General features: G+C 50.0%; 1 protein-coding gene across 1 annotated transcript in view; it reads left to right on the forward strand.

Moving 5' to 3' along the window:
- The first annotated feature begins 2591 nt into the window (after positions 1-2591).
- The window catches only part of MAP2K5 (mitogen-activated protein kinase kinase 5), a 244975-nt gene continuing 229467 nt past the window's right edge, over positions 2592-18099 (forward strand). The window contains exons 1-3 of the mRNA XM_029575965.1: positions 2592-3008; positions 8553-8601; positions 10840-10907. Of these exons, the coding sequence (XP_029431825.1) occupies positions 2907-3008; positions 8553-8601; positions 10840-10907 (219 nt within the window). The 5' untranslated portion in view covers positions 2592-2906. The remainder of the gene's footprint in view (positions 3009-8552; positions 8602-10839; positions 10908-18099) is intronic.

Below are 18099 nucleotides of genomic sequence, written 5' to 3' on the forward strand. Positions count from 1 at the left end.
CAGGCCCATGACATCCTGTGCCTCACCCACCCTCAGACCCTGGTGTGCCCATATTACAGGCCCATGACATCCTGTGCCTCACACACCCTCAGACCCTGGTGTGCCCATATTACAGGCCCATGACATCCTGTGCCTTACCCACCCTCAGACCCTGCTGTGCCCATATTACAGGCCCATGACATCCTGTGCCTTACCCACCCTCAGACCCTGCTGTGCCCATATTACAGGCCCATGACATCCTGTGCCTCACCCACCCTCAGACCCTGCTGTGCCCATATTACAGGCCCATGACATCCTGTGCCTTACCCACCCTCAGACCCTGGTGTGCCCATATTACAGGCCCATGACATCCTGTGCCTCACCCACCCTCAGACCCTGGTGTGCCCATATTACAGGCCCATGACATCCTGTGCCTCACACACCCTCAGACCCTGGTGTGCCCATATTACAGGCCCATGACATCCTGTGCCTTACCCACCCTCAGACCCTGCTGTGCCCATATTACAGGCCCATGACATCCTGTGCCTTACCCACCCTCAGACCCTGCTGTGCCCATATTACAGGCCCATGACATCCTGTGCCTTACCCACCCTCAGACCCTGCTGTGCCCATATTACAGGCCCATGACATCCTGTGCCTTACCCACCCTCAGACCCTGCTGTGCCCATATTACAGGCCCATGACATCCTGTGCCTCACCCACCCTCAGACCCTGCTGTGCCCATATTACAGGCCCATGACATCCTGTGCCTTACCCACCCTCAGACCCTGCTGTGCCCATATTACAGGCCCATGACATCCTGTGCCTCACCCACCCTCAGACCCTGCTGTGCCCATATTACAGGCCCATGACATCCTGTGCCTTACCCACCCTCAGACCCTGCTGTGCCCATATTACAGGCCCATGACATCCTGTGCCTCACCCACCCTCAGACCCTGCTGTGCCCATATTACAGGCCCATGACATCCTGTGCCTTACCCACCCTCAGACCCTGCTGTGCCCATATTACAGGCCCATGACATCCTGTGCCTTACCCACCCTCAGACCCTGGTGTGCCCATATTACAGGCCCATGACATCCTGTGCCTTACCCACCCTCAGACCCTGCTGTGCCCATATTACAGGCCCATGACATCCTGTGCCTCACCCACCCTCAGACCCTGCTGTGCCCATATTACAGGCCCATGACATCCTGTGCCTCACCCACCCTCAGACCCTGCTGTGCCCATATTACAGGCCCATGACATCCTGTGCCTCACCCACCCTCAGACCCTGCTGTGCCCATATTACAGGCCCATGACATCCTGTGCCTTACCCACCCTCAGACCCTGCTGTGCCCATATTACAGGCCCATGACATCCTGTGCCTTACCCACCCTCAGACCCTGGTGTGCCCATATTACAGGCCCATGACATCCTGTGCCTCACACACCCTCAGACCCTGCTGTGCCCATATTACAGGCCCATGACATCCTGTGCCTTACACACCCTCAGACCCTGCTGTGCCCATATTACAGGCCCATGACATCCTGTGCCTCACCCACCCTCAGACCCTGCTGTGCCCATATTACAGGCCCATGACATCCTGTGCCTTACCCACCCTCAGACCCTGCTGTGCCCATATTACAGGCCCATGACATCCTGTGCCTCACCCACCCTCAGACCCTGCTGTGCCCATATTACAGGCCCATGACATCCTGTGCCTTACCCACCCTCAGACCCTGCTGTGCCCATATTACAGGCCCATGACATCCTGTGCCTTACCCACCCTCAGACCCTGGTGTGCCCATATTACAGGCCCATGACATCCTGTGCCTCATACACCCTCAGACCCTGCTGTGCCCATATTACAGGCCCATGACATCCTGTGCCTTACCCACCCTCTGACCCTGCTGTGCCCATATTACAGGCCCATGACATCCTGTGCCTTACCCACCCTCAGACCCTGGTGTGCCCATATTACAGGCCCATGACATCCTGTGCCTTACCCACCCTCAGACCCTGCTGTGCCCATATTACAGGCCCATGACATCCTGTGCCTTACCCACCCTCAGACCCTGCTGTGCCCATATTACAGGCCCATGACATCCTGTGCCTCACACACCCTCAGACCCTGCTGTGCCCTTCCCGTTGCATTCAGTCAGGAATCGCAGCCCCCACTTTCTTTCAGTGGCAGAGGCGACTCAGGCGAGGGTTGGAAAATTCTGTGGCAGTTGAATAAATGTGAATACTGTTTAATGAAAATGTGTTTTGCATAATAAAGTAGTCTTCCAACCGAGCTTGCATATCTGTATAAATGATGTTGTTCTTTTTGGAGCTTAATGGGGGCGGGAGAAAGAGGAGATCTCAGTTAGGAGAGAAAGAAGGGGCGCCCTCCCCAGGGTTTGGCCCCACTCCCCCCTCTTTCTCCATTTCCCTAACTCCTGGTAGCAAACGACAAACCCGTTTCTCCTTTAAGCCTTTCACAGCGCACTCCCGATGTCCCGGCCCTCCTTTCATGATCTGATGACCCAGCCGGACCAGCCCTCCTTTCATGATCTGCTCTGCACCCCTCCCTCCTTCCTCCGATGACCCAGCCGGACCAGCCCTCCTTTCATGATCTGCTCTGCACCCCTCCCCTTCCCCTTCCTCCTCCGATGACCCGGCCCCTCCTTTCATGATCTGATGCCCTAGCCGGGCCATCCCTCCTTTCATGTTCTGTTCTGGTCTCCCCTCCACCCACCCCGGATTTTGCTCCCCTAACCATGCAGCTCCCGCTTGGCTGAGCTTTGCCCTATTCTAAGATGGCGGCGCCCTGCTCTCATTGGCCGTTCTCCTTCCTGCTTCCGGTGCTGCCGGTTCACTTCCGCTTCCTTCCTGCCGCGGCTCTCTGGGGGATGTTGTTACCGGGCTGCGCTCTTCCTCCGTCATGGAGAGCCAGGCCCTGGTCATTCGGATCCGCATCCCCGATGGCAGCGCCGTGGACTGGAGCGTCCACGCCGCCCCGCAGCTGCTCTTCCGGGACGTCCTGGTGAGGGGGAGGGGAAGGGGGGAGGCGGGCAGGGGGACAGCAGGTGAAGACCAGAATGGGAACCGAGCTCCCATTGTCACAGTGATGCTCTCCAGCACCCCCTCTGCTGGGCCTCGCCACCTTCCCCTGTGCTTCTCGTAGAGCCCGTGCGCCCCCAGGCCCTCCCCTGGGGCTTATTGCCCGGCTTTGTAAGCATCCCAGGGTTGCGCAGCCTTCTTAAGCCCAAGGCAGGACCTCATTAACGCCAGCCCTCGCTGAGCAAGGGAGCCCCCACCGCTTTCTCTTCCACACTTTAAAAGTAAGAGGCGAGAGGGGGTGGCAGGCACCCGGACCTGGCTCAGTGGAGCAGGGACTTTGTGAAGCAGTCGCCTTTGCTTGGAACAGGGGACTGAGGACCAGGAAAGCCTGCTGCTTTCTCTGATACTCCCTGTGACTTTGGGCAAATCCCATCCCATCCCATTGCCTCAAGTGCAACCTTTGAGCCTGATGTAATAAGGTGTGCATTAAATCTGCACTGAAATCCGGCACATGGGTTCTTAATGCGCACAGTAACATATTTTGTAACGCATGCAGTAAGGTAATACACTGGATGTTTCATAAAAAAAAAAGTTTGCCGACTGGAAAACTATGCGCACTACCCTGAGTTAAAATGTGTGCTCAGCCTTTTACATAGGCTAAGCTCACACGTTAACGTAGGAAAGGCTGACCACACAAATGAGTGTAGTGACACATTCGCCATTGGCCAGTGTTTGGTGCTTCTCTCGAGCAGTGGAGGCAGTAAGATATCTTCCTTTAGCTCAATGTCTCTGTCAGCTCCACTGCCTCCCCTGTGATCACAGGTCACAGTTTCTCCCTATGAGCTTGATAACTGTTGCACTTCTCCCCAGAAACTTAGGGGCAGCGCCATCCCCTCCGTATTGGCCCTCTGCCGGAAAAGTACATCTGTGCTAACTTCTTTCCTCTCGCTAAGTATGGGGGGAGACAGAGTTTGCAGAGAAAGCCAAAATAAGTTTATTAGAGGGAGAGGAAGGAAAGCTTTATATGCACAAATCTTGGCATCATAAACTCCTGATCAACCCCACAGCCTAACACTGATGCTGGAAATTTTATTCCACTGCTGACCAGGAGTGGAATTTCCAGTGCTAAGAAAGCCCGAGTTAAGATAGATAGCGACTCTCTCTGCATTGGATGGTAATAGCTAAAGCCCTCATTAGCATGGAATTTCCATGTGAGGGTGCTAATATCTGTGTACAGTGTTGTGCACAAAACTCTCTATTGCACTGGCAGTACAGTTTGCACAAAATATGTGGGCCCGACTGGGTGGAAGTGTGCACCTCTGCCGAGTGCACCTTATTGTATCAGCCCCTCTGATTGTAAGCCCTACTGTATCTGAATATAACTCGCCTTGAGCTTGAGTTTGGAAAGGCGCTTAATCAAATCTGAATTCCCTGTTCAGATGTGCCTGTACTACGACAGGAGGCTCTGGGTATGATCACATAACAGTTATAGATAGAGAGAGAGACGGACAGACATGCACACGCACAGCGTGCCAAGAACTGCTGCTGGATTTTTCCCTCCAGCCATGAGTTCTTCCAATGATCTCCATGGCTTCTCTAGGACTGGAGGAGGAAGTGCATTTGTGGGTTACCCACAGCTTCAGTAACCCTCTTGGGCTGCAGCCACAGTTTGGCCTGCTGTACATAAGAGAGTCTCATCTTAGGAACCTGATCCTGTTTACTTCATTCTCTCTGCTCTCCGCTGTCTTTCAGCATGAGTACAGCACCCACCTGCACGCACTACAGATATTCCTACAACCTCAGCACTTCACTGTTAGCAGACCTCCCGACTCCCAGACTCCAGCTCCCAACCATTGCGCCTTCAGACCTGATCAGGTGTGCCACCAAAAAGCCGCTGCTGCCTGATGCTGAAATCCAGACCAACACCTGGGCTTTGCTCTCAGTAGCTTGCAGCAACAAGACACCACTGGTGGCAGTAAACTTTCTGAGAGAGTATTGTAATTATGTGTGCCTCCTCTTTCTAGCTACAGCACAAGCCATGGAGTATGGGAATTAATGGGCAGCACGCAGGGCATGGATAGTTGGGTTCAGCACACAGCATCTCCTCATCTTTTCCCTCCTGAGCTTCCTCTTTGTCTTATTCTCAGACTGAGTGAGCTAGGGGGAGAGTGCACCGATCATTGGATGCAGCAGCAGTGAAGGAGTTCTGGCAGACATGCAGCAGCCAAGCCGGCTGCTCACATCATCCTCACTTCTCCCTTCACCTGCTCTTCTTCATGGAGGGAGCTGGCCTATTGGGACAGGCCCAGGGGCATCTCTGTTCCCTTCTCTCCCTTTGTTCTTAAAGCTGGGCTTTCAGTGTTTCCCTGGCTCTTTTTGCATCAGCTGCCCCGTGGAAGTGAGGTGCTACATGTTTTTGTTAATGTAAGTGCACCTTGGGCTTGACAAAGTTCTGAAACCCTGACCTCCATTACACAAAGTGAGTCACATCCAGTGCTCAGTGCACGCTTTCCCTGTTTTACCCAGCCTGAGGATAAAAAAGCCAGAAAAATTCAAAAGGATGAGGCTGTAATCTGTGTAGCACAATGTTATGTTATGTTAACAATGTTATGTTAACAATTCTTTGTTATGTTAACAATTCTTATGTTATGTTAACAATTCTTTATGTTATGTTAACAATTCTTATGTTATGTTAACAATTCTTATGTTATTGATCATGACAGAATGTAAGAATTGTAAATACTCAGGAGGGGGGAGGAGATGCTTAGTGTCTTGGGTGCTGCACAAAGCAGGGCCCAGCTATCTATGTCCTGCATGCTGTCCATTAATTCCCACACTCGGGGGCTCGGAAGGAGAGGCAAGCGTGAATGTACATGTGGTCAGAAAAGAGGTCCTGCATGTTTAAGTTTCTTGTTGCTGTGCGATGCTGAGAGCAAAGCCCAGGCACTGGTTTTGGCCTGAGCACCAGGAAGTGGTGAATCGGTTATTTACTCTTTCGGATAATAGAAGGACTAGGGGGCACTCCTTGAAGTTAGCATGGGGCACATTTAAGACAAATTGAATATTCTTTTTCAATCAACGCACAATCAAACTCTGGAATTTGTTGCCAGAGGATGTGGTTAGTGCAGTTAGTGTAGCTGGGTTTAAAAAAGGATTGGATAAGTTCTTGGAGGAGAAGTCCATTACCTGCTGTTAATTACGTTGACTTAGAAAATATCCACTGCTATTAATTGCATCAGTAGCATGGGATCTTCTTAGTGTTTGGGTAATTGCCAGGTTCTTGTGGCCTGGTTTGGCCTCTGTTGGAAACAGGATGCTGGGCTTGATGGACCCTTGGTCTGACCCAGTATGGCAGGTTCTTGTGTTCCGTGGCCCACTGGTTGGGAAACGCTGCCCTCGACCACCAGAACAGATGCAATAAAGTGCGTTTAGCAGCATGCACTGACTTACTCACAATTGTGCACATTTGTTGTGCGTAAATATTGCCCCTGATACAGCAAGGAGTTTTGTGCAACAAAATGTGCGTGAAAAACGCTGTGACCTGCTTAGCGCCATCGTATGGAAAACTCATGCAAATGAAGGCATTAATTATTACCCCTCCCCATGCCGAGATGTGCACTGGCTTAACTCAGGTGTTCTTAGCGCTGTGCATTTTACTCCTGCTCAGAGGTGGAGTAAGGTTTCCAGCGCTAGTGTCAGTCTGTGGGCAGAAGCTGAAATGACGGGGATTCATGCAGGGCCAGTGCAAGGGCGCTCTAGGCGTCTGCCTTGCACAGCTGGCCCCGACCCCTACCTTATTTGCACCGCAGACTGTGCTGCTCAGGGCCGCGAGCAGGTGTTCTGTGCGTCAGTATGATTTACGTGCGCCAAAAAATGTTGCCTGTGCACTCCCCCCGCCATTCAGCCTGTGCTAAGCGTACATTTTCCAGTCTGCAGCCTTGACTCCCTGTGCAGTGGCATACGGCAGTATCTTGCGCATCCAGAATTAAAACAGAGATTCCCCTAAGCGTTCAGAAAGTGCGCTGGATTTTGGCTTCGGGACCCCTCCGTGCACGTGGAAGTGCGCTGCAGTCTTACCACTGCTGCTCTGTGCCCGTCATTCCCATCCTCTGGCTGCTAAGGCTCCTCAGGGTTTATCCGATGAGCTTTTGAATCCCCCAACGTTTCCCTGATGTGCCTGAGTCTACGGCTTCCTTTCTGTTGAAAAGGTTTGCGTCATCTCTTCCAGGGCTGCCCTCTTCTAAGTCACATGTCGTTTGGCTTTTGGTGAAGACCCTGACAGAGGACAGGGAGGTCCAAACATCGGATGCCGAAATTCAGACACATACACGAAAGCAACGGACACACTTCTTGCTTTATAATTCATGCTGACCTTAAACCGATCTCTTCTTTTGAAATAGGGACCATCATAACCACCCAAGCTGAGGTTACTTGAGTCTTTTCCCTTTTCAGCACAACTGAGTCATAAATAATCACTGCTCCATGCCGTTCTTTTTGTGAGTTTTTTTAATGTTGCATTTAAAATTGTGATTAAAGAATACACACACTTCCCTGTTGTTACTTGTAGAGAACTGCATGACCCAGGTGTGCTGAAAGGTGAAAAGAGCCAAGTAACCTCAGCTTGGGTGCTACGATCATCCTTATGTAAAAAGAAAACTGTTTGAAAAGAGATCGGTTTAGGTACAGCATGAGTTATAGAGCAAGAAACATTTCTTCACAGAGAAGGTGGTGGAGGCCCTTCCGGAGGAGGTGGTGAAGACAAAAATGGTGAAAGACTTCAAAGGGGCGTGGGATAGACACTGTGGATCCCTGAAGGCTCGAGGATGGGAATGAGGAAAAGAGCACATGGGGGTGACTTGCTGGTGCGGCAGTTACTACCCTTGACCAATAAGCCTGATACTTTGATGCATCTCAAACATTGCTCTCTGCTTCAACAGCAAGGCATAATGGGGAATTAGACTCGAGCTAGCAATAAACAAGGGCCCTAACGTTTACAGTCTGAGAAACTGAATAGTATGGGGGTGGCGGGTGCTGCCGTGGACTTGCTGGGCAGACTGGATGGACCGTTTGGTCTTTTTTCTGCCCTCATTTCTACGTTTCTGTGTAAGAAATGTCCATTACTTTCATGCAGACCCTACGTCAAGGATGGCCAACCCTTCACGTACCAAGAGCCATGGGATTGGCATGCACAGTACCAGAGAGCCTCGCATTTTGAAGGGGGTCCCAATCTCCAGGAGTCTCTCTCAATCTCCCCAGCCAGTTCTCTCTCCCCCCTCCTGTCCTCCAGTGCTGCTGCTGTTTGCAGGGAGGAGCCTCCCTACTGTTTCCACTGCAGCCGAAGGAAGGAAGGGGCTGGAGCAGGGAGCACAGAGGCCCCTCATGTACCCAAGGCTACTGTGTTCATGAGGGCAAGAGCCACATTTTGCATGTGAAGTAGCCCCAGGTTGGGTCCTTTCTGGGGAGGGAGTGGCTTTCCTCTCTCTCTTTAATCTGCCACTGATGTACCTCTTTGCTTTTCCTTTTGTAGGATGTGATTGGGCAGGTTCTGCCTGATGCTACCACCACAGCCTTTGAGTGTAAGTGCAGCTGAAATTCTTTCTAGCTTTGCGGTTATTTGTTGGAGGCTTAGAAGTACATAAAGTTCAAGGTCGTCCTATGTTAAGAGTGAACAGCTTGAGGATGGGCCATGTTGGAAATAGGATGCTGGGCTCCGTGGACCCTTGCTGTGACCCAGGCTGGGTTCTTCGGAGCTGAATAGTTACGTGACGCCATCTCTGGTACGTGTGCTGGTGCAGTGTAACTTTGCTTGGTGTCAGCTAGTGCCCAATGCTGGGTGTAGCTGCCTGTGCCCACACAGAGCCCCTGCCCATCGTTTGTGGTTGGGGGCTGTGGGGGGGGGGGTCGCTCAGCTCACGTACCTGAGAGCTGTATTGATGGGAGCCAGACAGGAGATTAGTAGGAATGGCCAGTGGCCCAAGTCATCTGAAGGACATGCACTGCATTGACAGCGTGGACAAGTCCCCCAACCTTAATGCATTCTCTAGAGGTGGAAATGTTTCGGAAAACTTGGGCAGCAGTCAAAATGATTTAGGTGACTAGGGAAACGTTTTTGGGTTTTATTACACTTTTTCTTTACTCTAAACTGTTGCCTGTGTTATTTCTGTCCATGACCTTTTCTTTGACCTCTTATCCCCTTCCTCTCTGCAGTTCCCGCGCATTCCCTTCCTGTGTTTTCTTCCAGCCTTGTCACGTCTTTCCCTGGGGCCGCTGGTAGCCCAGGCTAGTGGCAGCCATGTTGGACCCTAGGCGGCAGCTGTGACAGGTCTCTGGGCACACCTGGAAATTTTCCAGCCCTGAAGCTCTCTCTATTCTGACTTCCCGTTACATTTCAGGATGGTCCATAAACTCCTAACTCTCCGCCAGTATCCAATCTCCTCCACCATTACAAAGAAACTTGTCTGTGCCCTCATTCTGGCATCTGTTCAGTCTCCCCAGCGCCTGCTGCCCCGCATGATCCCAGCACAGAGGTGCGACGCGCGCCTTTCTGGGATGGACTGCAGGGCGTAGTCAGGCTCATGCAGCTGCTGCTTTCACTTACCCTCGCTTACTCATGGTCTCTCCCTGGGGTTTGTCAGCAGTGCCAGTCCCGTTTCTTCCTTAAGAATCAACACAACTGGTATTTTCACCCATTAATTCCCAGAAAGTACTTATTCCTTTTGTAGTAGTTTTCCCTAAAGCCAGTGACACGAAGAAGGAAGCCATAGCCCCATGGCTCCAACGTCAGCCTCCCTCACCCTTGTTCCCAGGGAGGGGATGAGGCAGTGACGGGTGCCATGGGGGCGTGGGGTGAGGGCAAAAGCGAAGCGTTAGAGGGAAGTGCCCAGCGCTGCTGTGTGCTTTGCTTCGTGTCCCCTCCACAAGGATCGCTCTTCTGTCTTTTCTGGTCTCTCTGGTTTAATGCAGGGGCAGGGGATTTCGTTAGCTGCTGGCAGTCCTGTACTTACTCAGGTTGGAAGCTCTGTCTCTAATGATATTGTCTTTCCTCATCATGTATTCTTTGTATAAAAGAAGAGTTCTTTCCCTGCATGGTTCGTGTTAATGATTTGATTTATTGTAGCATTACCTTGCCGCTTTAATAAAAAGTATTTGCAAAAAAAAAAAAAAAAAGAGGTAATGAGCGCCGCTGTGCACCTCCGCGATCTTGAGTTTGCTCACAGATCTCCTTGTGACTTTGTCTTAACTACATGAGCTCCTTCCTAAAACACAATGGCGAGTAACCTCTCGCCGAGCTCCCTCCCTGCTGCTCTTTCAATGTTTATCAGTTGCCAGATCCCCATTTTCATTCGGAGATGGGCGAGAGGTTTAAAGTTTCTCCGGGCTGCTCCTGCGTAGTCCTTCCCACTAAGGGTTATGATTGTGTTCTGCATCAAAGCCCCATGCAGCTCTCGCGCCCATCCACGTAAAGCAGGAGTGCAGCAGGGCCCCTGTGGATTTCGAATGTACATCAGGAATAAAGCGCACAGCTGAAGAGCGGGGCCCCAGAAAGAGATTATTTTAGGGCGTTTTGATAACAGTGAAGGGAGTTAACCTATTTACTGCAAAGAAGAGGAGATCTAGGAGTAAGACTTGGTCAGGCACCCTTAGGTTCAAGCACTTGGCAAGTTGTTAATGTTACAAATGCGGGTGGTGTGGCTTTTCTCAGTTTTGGGGTTTGTATGAACTCTGCTTGTTTAGCATTTCATAGGATGCATAAAGTACTTCTAAGCTTGATGTTTTAGTGAAACTCTGCTTCTTTGTCTTTTCTTGAAACCCAGATGAGGATGAGGATGGTGATCGGATCACAGTGAGGAGCGATGAGGAGATGAAGGCCATGTTGTCTTACGTAGGTATCCTGGGGAGCCAGGGAGATGTTTGGGGCTGGGCATTGCTCTGTCTTTACATGCACTGTGTGGTGCCTGAATATTTTCCTGCTGCTCCAAGTGTCGGCCATGCTTGCTTTGCAGTTTACGTGAAGTTTTAATTGCAAGTTATTTCTTCTTTGGGGGGAGATGGGAACGAACCTCGCTCCTAAGTCACAGTTTGTTGAGTTAAGATCTCAGGCCAGGGACAGAAATGCCCTTCTGAACACTTTGCATTCTGCCAGTCTCCAAATTTTGTGCATCCCTTGACAGGACGAACCTCCTTGGTAAGCCATGGCTTGCTGGGACAGAGGCCAGCCTCTCAGATGTACTGCTCATGTCCTCCTTAGTACTTGCCTTGTATCAGAGAGCCGCCTTCTGGAATCTTAACAGGCAAAGTGTCAAGATGCACTTGGAAATTCTTCTTAATCAGACCAGTGACGCCCAGTAGGACTGGACCTATTCCGCCACATTTTCTTGGTCTCTTGGTACTTCAGGGTTTTGGCTTTCTCCATGCGATCTACGGAATAATCGCCGGGTACTGACCCCTCTATCAGCAGTGCCGTTCTTGTGGTCTCCTTCATACAATATCTGATTTCTGTGCATTGATCTTCCTGTCGGTGGGAATAGGAATCTCCCAGGCGATCGCAGCTTCTTCCTTCTGCACTATTCCATCAGGGCTGTGCTCTCGGTGTTTATTTGGTACGTCGATGTTGTAATATTTTTATTTGTTTGTTTTTATATACCGGTGTTCCCATTGGTTTACAAATAATTTGAAAGGTGCAGGAAGGAAGTCGTTTCCTTTAGACAGGTACAGTGACTGATTAGAGAAATGTCATAAGATGTTATAGCAGCAACGAGGGTAAGAACAGTGCTAAAATAGAGAGCGTAAATAATAATAGGGAATAGACAGCATAAATAGTGGTATAATAGCAGTAATTAGCATTCGAGTAACAGGGTAACAATAATTGTCATTAGGTATATTTTGTATCAAAGACAGTGATAGGACTAGATAGCATAGAAATATAATGGGAGTAATTAGCATTCGAGTAACGGGGTGAATTTATTGGTGTGGTGGTGGGGAGGGGGGGATTGCTCTGTGTGCAGGGTTAGGGTCTAGTTTAGGGTTGGTTCGTGTGTGATGTTGGAAAGGCTTTGCGGAATAGCCATGTTTTAAGATTTTTCTTGAAGGATTGGGTGGGTGGATCTGTTCTTAGTTCTGTGGGGAGTTTGTTCCATAGGATGGGGCCGGCATAGGAGAATGTTCCTTCCCTTGTTGATGTCCATTGAGTGGCTTTAGGGGGCGGCGTTTGTAGGAGGCCGGAGTTTGAGGAGCGCAGAGTCCGTGTGGGAGTATGGAGGAGAAGTGGGGTGGGCGGCCAGTTGGTTGTGTTGTTGTGGATGATGGTTAGAGTTTTGTACTGTATTTGCTGAGGGATTGGAAGCCAATGTAGGTCTTTGAGGATGGGTGTGATGTGGTCTGATTTCTTGCTGTTTGTGAGTGCTCTGGCCGCTGCGTTCTGGAGTAGTTGGATGGGTTTGAGGGTGGAGGCTGGGAGGCACAGTAGCAGGGCATTGCAGTAGTCAAGTTTAGAGAAGAGAAGGGCCTGGAGAACTGTTCGGAAGTCTTGAGGGTATAGCAGTGGTTTGAGCTTTCTTAGGATTTGGAGTTTGTAAAATCCGTCGTTTAGTAGGTTGTTGATGAGTTTCTTGAAGTTCAGTTGGTTGTTGAGAAAGATACCAAGGTTTTTGACCGTAGAGAGTGTTTAGATTGCAGGATGCTGTGTGGAGGGGTCGGTAGGGGGAGTTTACTGGCTATGAATAAGATTTCAGGTTTTGCGTGATTGAGAGTAAGGGATAGTTGTGATGATAGGTGCTTTATTGATGAAAGGTGTGTGTTCCATCGTTCCAACGCAGCATCACTGAATAGGCCGTGTTACCTTGTGCCACTCTTGACGACAGCGTGTCACATCCAGCAGTGAGATGTGTAATAGTTTCCGGTTCTGTTCCAGCCTTTTCTCTGCTGGCTGTGAACCATCTTGTCTGCAGTCCACAATCCTGTGCTGCCCAGTTACCAGTCTCTCTCATCCATAGGTTTGAATTTAACTCTTCTCGGCCATTGGTGTGTCAAACCTTGTCCACGTGGGCTTGCTTGTACCAATTAATCTTCCTTGTTTGCTGGTGAGATTCTTTAAAGAGTTTCTTCTCTTGTCTTTCTCTGCTCTGCAGGCAGCAGTATTCAAGCTTTTCTGTCTCTGAGCCCCCAGGAGCTGCAGGGCGAGTCACCTCACGAGGCTTGGGCTGCTTTAGCAGTAGAAGCTGTGATCGAGGCAGGCCGCGTACACGTGACGTACTGCGCAGGACCTCTTAGCTGACGCACCGGCACACAGTGGGCAGGTTTCTGAGGTAGTGAAAGACTAGCAAGCAGAACTGCTCTGGGAGGGTTTGCAGTGCTGAAGGATAGGACTCTGCACCCTAGACACGGTGCTCCAGGCCACCCTGCAGAGCCCTTCCTCTCTCAGGGCCAGAGAGCTTCTGGGGATGTGTACCAAAATTGCCGCGAAGATACTTCATTTCCAAAAGTCGCATTTTCCTTTTGAAGTTATATAGTGTTGTATTTTAGCTCCATATTGCCCCTCAGCTGATGTTTGTGGTTGCCGCAGCTGCTGCTGCTCTCTTTGGGTTCGCATCTCAGTTGAGATCGTCACATCCTGGGGTTACAAGAAGCCAGGGTTCATTCCCCAGTATTAACCACCCAGCCGTCGCAGTGACAGTATTGCTAGGAGCAACAAACAGTGGCATATGTGAGCATGGCCAGTAGGTGTCACTGTGGAGGAATGGCTGAGCTGCTCTTCCCCCCAGCTATGGGAACAATGAACACTGCCTTTACAACGGGTCCACGGGCCTGGGAATCAAAAGTGGGTCTCCTGCACACCAGCACATAGTACTGCCACTTGTCCATCAGTCTGGCCAGCAAGCCTTTACTGCTCAGCGACTCCCTCGAGCACACTGGCGGGTGCCTTCCCAGACTTTGCAGACGAGGTTTCATGATCCAGTGACTTGGCTTGTGTGGTGAGACTGGATAGGTGCCTTGTGCAGTAAAGAGAGCTGCAGAATGATATTCCAGCGCCGTGTGTGCAGGGAGGAAGGGGGCGGGCCTGACACTGATCATGTCAAGAGCATTAGGAAGAAGACATGGTAATGGCTTGTGCAGGAGCTTTGGTGCAGGCGAGATGGGCTATGGGTTTCCAAGGTTTTTTAATGCAGTACTTAAAGTAACGGCTCATTGCAACCGAAACCCCTCGGGCTTCTGAAAGAATTTTTCCAACTCTCGGCTCGTATGGGAATAACTCTGGCCTCCGGAACAGAATGGAGTTGGTGCTTGCTATAGCTGCAGGCTTAATCTTCGGAGAAGATTTAAAGATGTACTTCCCAGGATGTCGGAGCACAGCTGAAAGCGGACGGCTGTGAAGAGTGCGCTTAATGTGATGCCGGATAGGTCATTTGGTCTCCTCTAGAAGTCCCAAAGGACTCAGATTTTAGAGGGAGCTTGTAGGCTGATCCTGGCTTTGTGGCATTCCTTCCTCTTTGTGCATTCTGGGATCTGTAGTGCCCATTTTCAGTGGCATGACAGGAGCTACAACCACCACAGTCCGCACGGACCATGTGTCTCTCTCCACAGACTGAGTCAGTTGCCAGCTCTGCTGCTGTCCCAGAGTAACTCGTTGCTAACCTTCCCATGCTGGGGGAGGCCACAGAGCTGCGTAGCCCTGCAATGCCGTCTCCGACGCTGGCCAGTCCAGATCATTAGGAGGTACCCAGCACATCCTGCAGAGCAGGTCCAGTTCTTGTGGCTCAGTGCTTTCCCGAGTCCATCCGGCTGCTTTCCATTCAGCACCTTTGCAATCCTCTTTCAAAGTCCGCTGTGCTGAATGCTTTGAGCACATCCTCTGGCACCCATCGTACAGCTCGATCGTATGGCGAGTTTGTCTTAGATCTGCTTCCTGCTCGTTTCATGCCCTGACCTCTAGTTCTAGTGCTGTTTGAAAGGGTCAGTAATCTCCACCCCGCTCATGATTTTAGAAACCTCCAAGCTGCTGAAGCCCTAACCTGTGTAGCTCCCCATCCCTTGTCGCTGCTGATGGCCTTTTCTAGTTCTCCTAAATCTTTTGTGAGTTGGTACGATAACTGCAAACAGTGTTCAAGGTGACTGGTTATGGCAGGCTCTGCTTTATTCCTTTCCAGATAATTGTCGTCCTTCCATTTGCTTTTCTAGCGGCTGCCGCACACTGAGCTGAGGCTCTGGATGTATTTTCCATAATGATGTGTAGCTCCTTTTCCCGGCTTGAAGCCAGCCTGCTGTGTACACTGCCCTGCTCCCTGGAGCTGGCTGCCCCAGTGCGTAGTTAACTCTTAGAAGAGTCTCGTCTGTTGAGATCGTGTTCCTAGTGATGTGAAAGTGCTGCAGGCTCCTGGTTATTTAGCTCTCTTGCTTGTTTTTTTTCTATTAACATTTTTGAAATTTGAAAAACATGTGCAGGAATAAAGACTTCTGTGTCTGTGTAGGAGGAAAGATTAAATATTTTGTTAGCAAGCAAATATTTAATTTATAAAGTGGATCTAATTGAGTACTGAGTTCAGTGTGATCCTCTGCACCAGATGTGGCATTACAGCAAGATCCCCCAAAAAAAAGCAGGCGTCAGAAGTGACCCATATGTGGATAAAGGGCTGGCCCCACTGCGGCCTGGACGCTGTTTGCTGCAACCCATCTTACGCTCTGCATGTGAGACCTGACCCAGCCTTCCAGTGCTGTACAGTATCAGTGGAGGGGGTAAGAGTGGTACCCTAATCCCTTCGTAGACCCACTCTCTCGCCTGGACTTAGAGTCCGTGAAGTTGCACTACTGGTTGGCTGCATAATCACAGCAGCATTGTAAAGTGCTCCCACCACCAGGGCTGCTATCTAGTTGGGGTTTCCACAATGAATGTGCATATGGGAGGCAGTGCATGCAAATGGATTGCGAAAATCCTAAAAAGCTGACTAGTGTTTGGCCCTCAACGACTGTGAACTTCTGTGTGGGTTTTAGTGGTGTGAATAACAAGCAAGTTGTGCGACATCTTAAGTTCCCTTTTAGCCCTGTGAAGAATGCACAAGAGAATAATGTGTAATCCTAAGAAGGATCACAGGAAGGCCAGACTGCAACCTCTGATGTGCAGAGGGCCCCATGCCGCGATAGCTCAGCTCATGCCTGCATTTTCAGAAGGCCTTTCAGCCTGCTTTCCCTGATCCAGTGGCCTCCGTCCATGAAGCATATGCTCTTATCGCCAGTTCCCGGCCCCCTCATAATAACAATTTGGCTGTAAGGATAGCGTTTTTCCATCCCAAATGCTGTTTGCAATCTGAGGCCCTCCTGCAACTTAGTTTGTGCAGAAGCATTGACGTTGCTGAAGCCAAGAGGGAAAGGAAACTGGAACGATATTATTAGTCGAATAAAGCAGGGAGCCATGTTCTGTGCTGGAGGGTGTGCTGGGACTGAGGGTCTCCTCTCTTGAATGGTTTTGCTGCTGAGGTGGACGTACTGATTAATGGGTCTGTAATGCACAAGGATTTGCATTTAGCAGCTGTTAGATTTGTAGCAAGGATATATTAGCTGCATGCTTGTCACTGCGACCATTCTGAAAGGTGCATTGCAGTAGCAGGGCTGAGGGTGCTGTACCTTCTGAAGTGGATATGCATCAGTCTCGTTCCTCGTTTACCAATGGGGAGGGTGACCCTTTAAATGGCACCTCACACCATCCTTTGCTAGGACCCGTAAACGGGCTTGCCAGACTGCAGGCTGCCTCACTCATTTTCACATGGAGATGAAACGAGCAGATTGTGTAACGTGGGAAAAGGGAGCGTTCACAGCTGGTACAGATAGTGGTGCTGAAGTATCTACAGATCCAACATGTGAAAACAGAGAACAGTACTGTTTGTTCATGCGTTTTATATAGCGTCGTTCCAAAAGGAGATCACAGCGGTTTACAAAATCAGTGTTTGGATTCAGGGTCATCATTCATATTCTGGCTCAGCAGAACGGGAGATGCATATTTCAGGTCATATTTTTACATAATCTAGGCAGACCGTTCTGACCCTGACCTGGTTCTGCATCCATTTACCACTAAAAATGAATATAGTCTTGATGCATCTACGGAACAAGCCACCCGTTTTAAACTGTCCACAGTCATTGGAAATGCGGTTGAAGGCCTTCTCATTGAAGTTTTCAAGCTTCTCTTGCATGTAATGGTCCTTCAGCCACTGCAATGTTTGTGAGCATAATTAGCCACCCTGGAGCACCTAAACACTCTTAAGTGCCTGTGCTGGTGCTGTAAGCAGCTTTTAACAGACCCATCCGTACAGGTCTAGCACAGGCGCACGCTGGTGTGCTGAGCAGGGCATGCAGGCAGTTTGAATGACTCGAGCTGCTGGGATATGGGGGTTTTCTATCAAGACAAAAATCTCAACAGTAATTGGATACTTTCAACACTAAGGCCCTTCTTCAATAAAGCTGGTTTTCAGCAGGTCCAGAACGGGGAAAATCCTTGTATCTGCAGGTGCTAGGATCTGGAGGAAGTGCTTTTACCCCTCCGTCTGCCCTGTGTCTGGGAATTGATTTCGTGCAGACAACTCCAGGTCTGCATTCCCTGGGCAGATGAGTCCTCAGACTTGTAGTTTCTTGTTGCATTCACCATTCTCCAATGCATTATATTTATTTTATTTGTACTGAGTTCCTCCTAGGCTGGTGTGAAATGTTAATTGAAATTTACCTATTGTACCTAGTAGTTAATTAAAGAAATGCATTAAGAGGCAGCTGTGTTCTGCTGTGGCTGCTCTTGTCTGGCATCAGCATGGAAACGCAATTTTTTTGACAGCCACTGATTGGAAAGTTGCTTGCAGCCTTCTGGAAGCAAGAGGGTTACATGCTGTGGATCAATAACTGGCAAATTTTCCATTATAAAGGATACCTGAACAATGTTCCAAATAGCCACTGGCATCTTAATTTTCCCGTGGAAATCTCGAGCAGCCCATGTGCAGAGCACCAGTCATTTTCAGAGGTTTTCCAGGCTGCCTGTTAACAGTTATTGCTGTCCCAAAAGGTTGGCGGGTTGCATGATTGATATTTCACATACTTCTCAT

The sequence above is a fragment of the Rhinatrema bivittatum genome, chromosome 13, assembly GCF_901001135.1.
Source record: "Rhinatrema bivittatum chromosome 13, aRhiBiv1.1, whole genome shotgun sequence".
In the NCBI taxonomy this organism is placed as follows: domain Eukaryota; kingdom Metazoa; phylum Chordata; class Amphibia; order Gymnophiona; family Rhinatrematidae; genus Rhinatrema; species Rhinatrema bivittatum.